The sequence below is a fragment of the Geotrypetes seraphini genome, chromosome 10 (genome assembly GCF_902459505.1).
Source record: "Geotrypetes seraphini chromosome 10, aGeoSer1.1, whole genome shotgun sequence".
Lineage (NCBI taxonomy): Eukaryota > Metazoa > Chordata > Amphibia > Gymnophiona > Dermophiidae > Geotrypetes > Geotrypetes seraphini.
This window is the reverse complement of record NC_047093.1, coordinates 127,545,924-127,557,754: the sequence shown is the minus strand read 5'-3', so window position 1 is coordinate 127,557,754 and position 11,831 is coordinate 127,545,924. Positions and strand designations below refer to the sequence as shown.

At 42.0% G+C, this 11,831-nt stretch overlaps 1 protein-coding gene across 7 annotated transcripts in view; it reads right to left on the bottom strand.

The window, feature by feature from the left end:
* Positions 1-3,441: 3,441 nt before the first annotated feature.
* The window catches only part of LOC117368047 (dimethylaniline monooxygenase [N-oxide-forming] 2-like), a 57,931-nt gene continuing 49,541 nt past the window's right edge, over positions 3,442-11,831 (bottom strand). For all 7 annotated transcript variants that reach the window (XM_033961304.1, XM_033961306.1, XM_033961307.1 and 4 more), the window contains 2 exons: positions 9,296-9,368; positions 3,442-3,937 (listed from right to left, as the gene is read on the bottom strand). In XM_033961304.1, coding sequence (XP_033817195.1) covers positions 3,565-3,937; positions 9,296-9,368 — 446 coding nt within the window. In that variant the 3' untranslated portion in view covers positions 3,442-3,564. The remainder of the gene's footprint in view (positions 3,938-9,295; positions 9,369-11,831) is intronic.

The following is an 11,831-nucleotide window of genomic DNA, read 5'->3' as shown; positions in this document are numbered from 1 at the left end:
AAAATAAAGTTATTATTATTATTTACCTTAAATGATTTTGAATATTTAAATATTGTCCTCCTGAGATTTAAAGTGTGCTTAAAGGTTTTCTGTATTTTATTTTTTGCCTTTTATAATCCTGGTCTGATCCCCCGTTAATAGTCGAGGGAAGGTATTACTTCAACTTTCGTGCAAAAGCCTTAGCCAATATTTTTCATGTCGTAACTCAACAGGATTATAGGTTGATGGGAGCAGGGTTCCAGCGGCTCTTTGGCAGGCTTGCAAATAAACAAAAAATTACAGCTGGAGCTTATTCCCTTGCAGAAGAGGAATAAATATTTTAGTTAGTGATGGAGTCAACGTCTCCACATAAATTTTTTTTGAACTGTTTTGTTTCTCTGTCTATACAACGTATAGATTAAATTCACTTCATGAGAAGTGTCATTTGACTGGGTTACTAGAAGTGTCTCCTGGGCCAGAATGCGTGCTAAATCTTGTATACAGTATGAGCGGCATAATAAAGGTCTAAGTCCATATTGGGCCTAAGTCGGCAGCATCCAAAGTCCATTCTCAAATACGTCCAAAATATATATATTTTTTGAGAATTGTCTACTTGTACATCCAGCTGTTTGATCGATCTATCTTTATACCCCATTCTCAACCAAAAAATTGTCCAAGCCTAAAATGCCTAGAACAAGACCTTTTGGACGTGGGAGGGGTCAGCAAAGTGATGGACTGGCCACCCAGACACGGCACCTTACAGGGCACCGCTGTGAACTTCACAAAAAGGGTGCAACATAAACATCTCACCACAACTCCCTTATAGGTTATGGTGAGGCCACCCCCCAAAACCTATTATAACTACGCGTCTACCACCCCAATAGTCCTTATGGCTGCAGGTGCCACCTATATGGCAGTACAGTAGGGATTTGGGTTGGTTTGGTTTTTTTTGGTGAGTACACATTTTTCACCATGAATGCAGTGGTTAAAGTGGCTTATGGGCCTGGGTCATCCTCTCTATGGTTCACTAGCCCAGCCTCCTCTGTGCAGCTCTACTAAGCTTTCCTTTGCCAGGTGCTGATGTTCTGGAGGCAGGTATGCACGTTTTTATTCCGATTTTTATAGCGGTGGGGGGGGGGGGGGGAGGGGTTCAGTGATCACAGTAGTTATCTGGTCACTTTGTATACCTTCTGGGCACTTATACCTGCTTTTAGATCGTCTAAGTCACAACGTCTAGGAAGTCTTGTTGAACTTTTGATTATCGCTGCAGGACGACTAAGTCTAGCTCGGCCCATATCCCGCCTACCTTCTGCCCTAACCACTCCTTCAAAAACGCCCCTTTTCTCTCTGGGCTTACAGCAGCACTGAAAAGGTCTAAGCTATTATTAGATCCATCTAAAACCCGTTTTGATTATCAGCGCTTGGACGACCTGTCTTTTTGATCGTCCAAGTGCCGTTTTAGGTGGATTTTTTTAGACGTATTTCCATTTCGATTATATACCTCTGTTCTAAAAATCAGAATAAACATGCAAAGAAAGTAATAATGATATTTTAGCTAGTAAGTATCACCTGAACCCCTGGAAAATGCCTTTGCTGCAGTGTGAAGGTATGCTGGATTTTTCCATGAGGTCACCGAGGCCTGGATGCTCAAAAATTGCTGTTAAAATCCTGTGGTTTGCAGAGGGTCTGGTAAATATCTGATTTGAAAACTGCAATTGATGTTCAAACAATTTCGCATGCAAATGACTTTCACTGATCAGTCATTGGAAAAGCGACTGACATGTGGAGCCGGCAGGAGAAGCCCAAACAGCTTAGCGACAGGGGAAGCCCTGAAGTAGCCTCCTGTTGCTTAGCTGTTCGGGGCAGGAAACTTTATTTTTAAATGGGAACAGATGTTATGCATGTGTTACACGCGCACATCGGTCCCCATTAAAAAAAAGTAATGCTGGCGCCCCCTAATGACAGCCCTCGAACTTTAAAAAAACAAAACCGGCAGGAGGGAAGCCTACTTACTCCTACCTGGGCCACCCAGACTCCCCCACCATGAAAATCAGCAGGAGGGATGCCCATTCCCTCCTGCATTGGCCAACCGGACCCCCCTCTCCCGTACCTTATTCAGATGACAGCAGGAGGGATGCTCACTCGCTCCTGCTGGTAGGCCCACCTCTTCAAAATGGTGGACCTTCCATTTCCAGTTGGATCCTGGGATGCACTAGGAGGGGCCTAATGCTCTGATTGGCCCATGCGCCTAAGGCTACTCTCATAGGCCTATGAGCATTGGAGCAACATCAGAGCATTTAGCGCTCTAGGCCTGTAGCAAAAGCCCAGCCCACTGTGAGGCCCTCCCAAGGCCTACCCATATCCCTGGTGGTCAAGTGGAGTCATTACGGGCAGGCGCACATCCTGACCCTTGTAGCATCTTCTTGGCAGCTTGCATTACTTCCTGTATTACAAGTTGCTGTGAGAGGTCACTGCAGCCATTTTGAGAAGGTACTGCTAGGGACAGGAGAGAGGGGGCTACGTTCCTGCTCCCACCAACCCCGCTGGACCACAAGGGATACATGATAGGACCAGGGGGACCTACCTGTACAGTTGGGGTGAGGTTGGGCTTTTGCTATGGACTTGGGAGGGGGAGGGATAGAGGGGAGTATGATCGGGTGTGGAGTTGGGAGAGGGATTGGAGGCTCCGGGGCTGTTTCTTTTTTAATTAAAAAAATGTTATGTGGGTGCCAGCCTGATATTTACTGCTGGCACCTAGGTAGCTAAGCGACTTAATGTATGACAGTTGTAGAGTTTACTTATGCTTTCCCAGTCCCTGACATGTCCACGTTTTAGTTGGATGGTCTGAGGACATATTTAAGTGGACTGGTTTAAGTGCCACTGAAAATTGCCACTTAGGTAATGAGAAGTGATTTAAGCTGGCAGGAGCGCTGCCTGCCTGCTTAAATTGCTTTGAATATCATTAGCATGTAGAGCAGGAAGAGAGCTATTAAATTTCCTGCCCCAAAATATAAAACATCAAATTACGCCTGGGCAGGAGAAGAAAAATTTAAAAAGTGCAGAGGGAGAGGTGAAAGAGGACAAGGACGTAGAAGAAATTGGGGGGAAAGTGAAAAATTGGGTGAAAAGAGGTACGGTGTAAATGGGCTGAGGGAAGAAAGGAACTGGTTGGAGAAAATGCTATGAATGAGTGGCAGGACCGTAGCTTTTTCATTTATCCACATTACCTGACCTACTCTTGACATTTGGGTACCAGCTGGTCATTCACTACCAGATGTATTTCGTGTTTTTCTGTTTTGCTTTTCTTTGCTGGGTGACATAAAATTTGCTATGAGTTACGATCATTATAAAAAGTTGTCTCCTGTGATGCTAATGTTTCTCCATCTTTCTCTTCTGTGGCAATGAATCAGGCAAAAGATTTCAAACATTGGAACAACACCATAGTTTTGTTTAGATGCTGAATACTTTTTTTTTTTTTTAATTAACAATTAAAGTTAGTATCTAATACTATCTCACTGTAGCTCGATGGGATAAATTGAGCAAACGTGTCGGTATATTTATTCATTTCTATTATTTGCAAGCTATTCAAAATTTCCCCTGACGTGTTTGGGAGTAAAAATTAAACACAAGCACAGAAACAAACAATGCAAGAATCCAGAGAAACCAAAGTGGCAAAGACAACGAAGATTTAGCCAATTTCTTTGCAACCCGAGTTCGTGTAGGTTTCAGGATCCGATTCCATTCAGTTAGGATGGCGGTTCGGGCTCCATCCCATTTTCCAGGTCCAGTTAAGCGGTATTGACATGGTGTGCAGGGGCCCAAGAATACTTCCAATGCCAACTTTGGGTCGGTGAGAAAGAGATGAAGGATATTGGGTTTGACATCGATCTCTGCAGCGATCTCATCCATGTATTCAATGTAATCCACCAACAATGTACAGCCACGGGTTGTACCAAACCTTAGAAAGTAAGCAAAAAAACCATACTGTCTTTACATTGTATATTTTAAGGATCCTTTTTCTAAGCTGCCTAATGCAGCAAAAAAAAAAAGACTACCGTGGGATGCAATATTTTTTTGCGTTTGTCCATGCTAATTGTGTACTAAATCAGTTGTTGCAGATGTTTTTGAGGGTGTGTGCAAGGGACAGAGAATGGGCTAACCACTTAATACACCTGGATAGGGTGTGGATAACATGGGAACCCTTAGGTCCAGGAATGTCAAAATCCCTCCTTGAGGGCCACAGTCCAGTCAGGTTTTCAGGATTTCCCCAATGAATATAAATGAGATCTATTAGCATACAATGAAAGCAGTGCATGCACATAGATCTCATGCATATTCATTGGGGAAATGCTGAAAACCCAACTGGATTGCGGCCCTCGAGGAGGGACTTTGACACTGCTGCCTTACTAAACTAAACCTTAAGTTTGTATACCGCAACATCTCCATAAAGATAGAACTCGACACGGTTTACAGGTAATTCAATAAATGAGGGAAGGTCATAATAAGAAATTAGAGGTTATGAAGAGGATTAGCTAGCTTTACATTTTAAATAGATAGCTTAACGTTTTGGAGAAAAGCCAGGTTTTCAGATGCTTTCGGAATAATTGGAATGAGCGGGGCAGGAAGGTTATTCCAAAGCTCAGTGAATTTGAAGAAAAGGGATTTCCCTAATTTACCTGCATATAAGAGGCCTTTAATGAGAAAGAGAAAGAGAGAGAGAGGAAGAGAAAGAGAGGAATAGATAAAGAGAGGAAGAGAGAGAAAAAAAAGAGAGAATGAGGAAGAGAGAGAAAAAAGAGAGAATGAGGGAGAGAGAAGAATGAGAAAGAGGGAGAGAGAAAAAAAGGAGGAAGAGAGAGAGGAAGTTTGTCTACCGCATCATCTCCATAAAGATAGAGCTCGACACGGTTTACAGGTAATTCAATAAATGAGGGAAGGACATAATAAGAAATTAGAGGTTAATTTAAATTAGAGCTTAGGCCCAGATACTCTAACTGGTGCACTTTAAAAGTGGCCGCTGAATATGTGTCAGTCATGCGATGGCACCGGATAGAGAATTGCACACCCTACCGGCAAAGGTAGACACCGGAAATGCAGGTCAGGGTTTTCCAGTCCTACATTTCTAGTTCCTGCCTTTGACGTGAATTCTGCCTCTGTAGGCGCTTTATGCTGCCTTAACGCCACTTCTGGCATTGCTAAGGTGACCATACATCCCGTTTTGAACAGGACCGTCCCATTTTTAGATCTCCTGTCCCGTTATACCCACACACAGCTTTGGGATGCCGAAATGTCCCGTTTTCAGGGACAACGTCCCGAAGATGTGCATGGGGACAATGGGACAGGCGATTGCTTCCCCTCCCTTCCCGCCGCGCAAAAAAAAAAGCCTCCCTTCTTTCCTCCCTCCAGCGCCCGATTCAAACCTCCACTCCCCGTCCACCGCCGCTGCTGCTTATCTCCCTCCAGCGCCAATTCAACAACCTCCGCTGCTGCTGCTAATTGCCACCCAGAAGCCTTCTTCCTGACGTCAATTCTGATGTCGGAGTGGAAGTTTCGGGCCAGCCAATCGCTGCCTGCCTGGCCCGGAACTTCCTCTCAGACGTCAGGGAATTGACGTTGGGAAGAAGGCTACTGGGTGGCAATTAGCAGCAGCGGAGGGGGAGAGGTTGAATTGGCACTGGAGGGAGGCAGGCAGGCTGGCTTCGGGGGAGGGGGTGGGACAAAGGCTGGAAGACAGAGAGAGCCAGAGAAAGGGGGGGGGGGGGTTTGTAAGCAGAAGAAAGACTAGAGAGATTTACATGTTGAATCATCATTGGCTCAATCCTTTGTTTGATTTCTTTTATATCTTACTCAGATACTCTTCAATGCTTTTAAAAATATTAAATATGTATATATACTATTTAAATTATAACTGGCTAATGTGTAGTTAAAACAGGAGCAGTTAGCACAGCCTAAATAAGAGGAAGTTACTCTTTTTCAAGTAATGAATTTATATAGTATATATACATATTTAATATTTTTTAAAGCATTGAAGAGCGTCTCAGAGTAAGATATAAAAGATATCAAACAAAATGTTATTTACAGTGTCAAATGTGACCAGGACACGAGGTCATGGACTGAAGCTGAGTGGAGACAAGTCCAGGACAAATGCCAGGAAGTTCTGCTTCGCGCAGCGTGTGGTGGACACCTGGAACGCTCTCCCGGTGGAAGTTGCTGCGGAACCCACCGCTCTTGGTTTTAAGAGCAAGTTAGATGCACATCTCCTCGGAAGGCGCATAAAGGGTTACGGGTGACTAAGTTTTTCGCCAGGTTACACCTGGCTGGGCCTCCGCGTGAGCGAATCGCCGGACTTGATGGACCCAGGGTCTGATCCGGAGATGGCAGTTCTTATGTTCTAAAGGATTGAGCCAATGATGATTCGACCCACACAAATCTTGGCTGCTATGAAAGCTTTTTTTGAGCGGTGGAGTGGTGCCACCGAGGCTCTGTAGATAATATTTAAGCTAGGTTAAAGCTTTTTGTTATTCACTTGGAGACAATGTCTTGAACGGCAAAATCAGCACATTACTGGAAAAATAATTTTCAAAGAAAATGGTCAAAAATAGTGCTACACTGATTCTGGGCTTATTCCTTGCTCAAACCTCCTTGTTAGCATGTGCTAAACCCAAATTCGATCATACTTTAGTAAAAACTATGAGCTATGAGCTCTCTGGGAAAGATTAATACCTAACGTACCTGACTATAATTTGCCTTGGGCTACACTGAATAGGTAAACCATATCTACTTCAGCGTTCATTACTTGAAAAAAAGTAACCTGGGTTAGCTACACATTAGCCAGTCAGGTTGAAGGCACTAGCTGGTTAACACGTCCATGCCCATTGCCCACCTATGCCATGTCCTGTTATTCATTACCCCAATACATAAAAAATGAAAAAGACATTCCCTTTTTTAAGAAATCTCTAAAAACTTATCTTTTTAAAAAGATTTTTAATACATAAAAAAATTTTTTTCTTTTAAATAAAAATTTTTCGTTTCAAGAATTTTACTACCTCCTCAATGTTTTATCCTTAAATGTGTTTCTTATTATAAGATATGTAACTTTAACCTCCCTTTCCTCCCAATTGTTGTTGGTCTTGTCTAATATCTAATGTTTATATATTTATTGTATGTTTTTATCTTAACTAATTGTATTTTAATGTACATCGCTTTGTATAAAGATATAGCGATTCATCAAATATTTAATAAACCTTGAAACCTTGAAAAATATTTAAAAAAACAAACAAACAACTATCTCCACAAGTTTACTTAATTTAAATAAATAAATAAATAAAACTACAAAAATCCTAAATAAAGTGCACCATGCTTTCAAAGTGCTGTAAAAAATGTCATAAAGTGCTCAGTCACCAACCAAAAAAAGTGCAGTAGTGCCATCAAACGTACCAGTGCTGGTTATAATGAGGGACTATCATTATTTACTTTATTTAAGATTATCACTTTATTTTGGATTTTTTGTAGTTTTATTTATTGAAACTGAGTAAACTTGTGGAGATAGTTGGGTTTTTTTAAAAAATTATTATTTATGATCTAACCCAAGTAATTATAGTAGCTTCTCCTTGAGTTTTTTTTAGTAAAAATATTCTCAAAACATACCTAACACGTGAGGTAGCACATGCTAACAGGCAAAATAATGCAAAACCTTTAAGGCATTTTATGGGAGCCTGTTTTCATGTATTAAGTATGCTTTAGCATTTAACACAGTTTAGAAAAGGGCTCCTAAGTTCGTATGTGAATTAAAGGAGGGATAAACCTCTCTTTTACAAAGCCGGCCACAGCGGAATTCTATGAGCGTCGGATGTTACCGCCGTGGCCTGGTGCTAAAACCCACACTACGGTTTTGTAAAAATGGAGCGGCGGGTAAGTGACTTGTTCAAGGTTACACGAAATGTCAGCTTGATTTGAACCCTAGTTTTTAGCCTGCTCAAACTACTTGGGCTTCTTCTCTACTTGGAAAATAGGTAATGGCACTCTAGAGAGAACAGCAAGTTTTAAATCCTTCAGCTTGTGTCGGGATTGGGATTGGCCCAGAGGAAGGCTACTAAAATGGTGCGTGGTCTTTATCATAAGGCGTATAGGGACAGACTTAAGATCTCAATCTGTCTACTTTGGAGGAAAGGCAGGAGAGGGGAGCTATGATACAGATGTTTAAATACCTACATGGCGTAAATGCACATGAGTCAAGTCCCTTTCATTTGAAAGGAAACTCTGCAATGAGGGCATAGGAAGAAGTCAAGAGGTGATAGGCTCAGGAGTAATCTGAGGAAATACTTTCTTACGGAAAGGGTGGTAGATGCATGGAACAGTCTCCCGAAAGAGGTGGTGGAAACAGAGATTGTGTCTGAATTTAAGAGGGCCTAGGATAGGCACGTGGGATGTCTCGGAGAGAGAAAGAGATAATGGTTACTGCGGATGGGCAGACTGGATGGGCCATTTGGCTTTTATCTGGCGTCATGTTTCTATGAATCCAATCTTGGACAGAGACAGATAAGGGTTAATAGAAAAACTGCTTAGAAGTTAGGTGACACTGACAGCAAGGGGTAACAACCTGCGTGAACTAAATAGAGCAGTCCAATTAGCATAGCAAAGAGAACTCCATCATCTTACTGGAAGAGTTGATGGTTTGAATCTGGAAGATTATAGATTCATTTTCTGGGTTCCTTAGTTATGAGGGGGCCGTAGAAAATTTCTCAGCCTAACCAACAAAGATGGGGCAGTCTCCAGCGAGGGCTATACATTTAGTCCAGCAATTTTCCACTTTTATGTGCAATATTTTTCTGAAGGAATGAAGAAGTGAAGAATCACTGGACTAAGTGTATAGTCCTCGATGGAGACCGCCCTAACTTTTTTGATTGGGTGGAGAACATTTCAGCAGCCCCTCGTAGAGAGCAGGCTATGGCTATCCAGGGTCTATCAATTCAAGTTGTATTACCGTTTGATGAATCACTTATACAAACTTTCTAAGCGATGAACCGTTTAAAAAGCCACTAGTTAGTGGTCTCACAGATAATTGGGTATAAAAGACAACATACAAATTAAATAAACCGACTAACATATTTGCAGTCAGATTAAAGACGGACATGATTAAAGAGGGAAAGGGGGGGAAAGTTACAAATTCATTTTATATTGAAAATTACATAAAAAGGAAAACGAGAGGGAGGGAAGGGGGTTAATATCTGTAACAAAATATGAAGGGTCCAAAATTGTTGAACCTTCACAATAACTAGTTCTGCTCTCTATTTAACATATAGATAAAACGATTTACCTTTTAATTAATATTTTCTTTTTCTTTTCGATATCTTCCATTATTTCATTTAACGGAGGTAATTTCTTCAAACCTATAAAAAAGTACAACACCAGACAAGAGCTAATTCATTTCTGCTGATATGTATTTATTAATTTTTTTTCAATATACAGGATGGACCAAAAGTAGGTATACAGTATTCATTATTTTTTTTTTTCTTGTACAGGTATTGAACAGGTATAATACACTACTGAATGATGATGAAGTAAAAGCGAAATAATGAATAAATATTTTGGTCCACCCTGTATTTTGATTGCTGGAGAGCTCGGGGGGGGGAGGGGAAGGGAAGCAGGGGGGGGAGGGCTTATCAATGTAGGCTACCTTTAAGACAGGTTATTTTCCTTTTTAACCCAAGTTATTATTAACTAGATCTCACTGCATAAAATGGACCTGTGGTAAAATAATACATCTTAACTGTAGTCCATGTTCATAACTATGCCCCTAAATACAACTACCGTGGCAGAGACAAAAAAATGTATCTGAATTCAAGAAAGCTTGGGCTAGCTATGTTGGGAGAGGAGGGGATAGTATACGGCATGGTTAGGCAGATCGATTTTTCGCTCTGTCAAAAATGACAAAGACTAGGGGACACTCGATGAAGCTACAGGGAAATAGTTTTAAAACCAATAGGAGGAAATTTTTTTTCACTCGGAGACTATTTAAACTCTGGAATGCGTTGCCAGAGGATGTGGTAAGAGCGGATAGCGTAGCTGGTTTTAAGAAAGGTTTGGATAAGTTCCTGGAGGAAAAGTCCATAGTCTGTTATTGAGAAGGACATGGGGGAAGCCACTGCTTGCCCTGGATCGGAAGCATGGAATGTTGCTACTCCTTGGGATTCTAGAATCTCGTTACTCTGGGATTCCGGAATCTTGTTACTCTTTGGGATTCTGTATGGAATATTGCTACACCTTGGGTTTTGGCCAGGTACTAGTGACCTGGATAGGCCACCGTGAGAACGGGCTACTGGGCTTGATGGACCATTGGTCTGACCCAGTGAGGCTATTCTTATGTTTATCTGCCAGCAATTATTTATCTATTTCATTTTCAAACCCCCCCCCCCCCTCCCCCATAAAACACACCATACACAAGTATCCACTTGCTACAGAAATGCAGATAAGTAAATTTCAGGAAAACATTTATCTGCCTTTAATTTTCTGTGTTTTTAAGATCTTTACATTTTAAGCACCAGCACGACTAATATATTGTAATGTATAATACTATAATGTATAATACTATTTAGGAAGCTAGGCTCAAATTCTGAAACAGTTTTTATTATATTTGCAAGACAAACAGCAACAATTGACAGCACAAACCCAATACCCCAAACCACCCCCCCAATCCCCTTCCCCCACAGAAGAAGAACCAGCCCCGGACCTGCGTAACCACCAGGCCTAAACAAACCGGGAATTTGAACTCTGATCATTCCCGCACGCTATTATAGCAGATCCAAAAACCAGCCCCCTCCCTCCCACCACAATACCCTACGTCCCATCCCACAAAAAAAAAAAAACAGCCAACTCCCATCACCCGAACAAGCACCCCTCAGATTAAAGAAGTAGAGCGGAAACCCTCCCCAAAGCCCATCATCCAGAAAACCCCTTGCCCTCACACTTCACCCAAAACATTCAAAAGAAGACTACGACCCTTATGATGCAATTGCTGAATATACGGGTCCCAAATTTTCAAAAAGAACTTCCCCTTTGTACGAGACCCGGTCGCATCTCGGGCTTCCCAACAGGCCAATTGATGCACATCCGCACGCCATTGCCAAAAACCAGGAGATAGGCGCCTATCTAAATTGAATAACAAGCTCAATTAAGCTTTTAAATCAGCACTCATCGAAACTTAGGCGCCTATTAAGAAAGAGCGATTCTGTAACAAGGCGCCTCTAAATATTTAGGTGGCCTTGAAAAAAGTAGGCGCTATGCATCTTAGGCGTGGGCTTGGTGTTAGGCCTTGTTACAGAATCGCTGTGCTTAAGCGCTCGCACGGGCGCCTCACTTTTAGTTGTGCCTACAGCTGGCCTATTTAGTAGGCGCCTCCAAAATAGGTGCTCAAATAGGTACCGTGATTCACTAAACAGCACCCAACTGTACTCGAATCGCGCTGAATGGTGCCTATAGCATTACCTAACTTTTGGGTGCTTCTTATAGAATTTACCCTCAAATGTTGAGGGTAGCTCAGTAGGTTGCGATTTGGAGAATTTACATGTTCCTCTTCGGATATGGGCTAGTGGGGACCATAGGTACAAAAGTCGAAATGGATTCCACATCCTGCTTTCTCAAAAATTCCTGTGCTGAGTCCAAACTGAATTTCCCCTATGCGTTTTCCTTTCCCCAGCTTCACTCTTTCTGGTGAAGCCGAAAGTATGCACATTGGGAAGCCACACACATGCTTTTGGCCACCACCGAGGTGTAAAATCAAGTTTGACCCATTAACGTGGCTTGAAATAGAATGAAATTGTTGTCCACACGTATAATGATTTATATTACTGTAC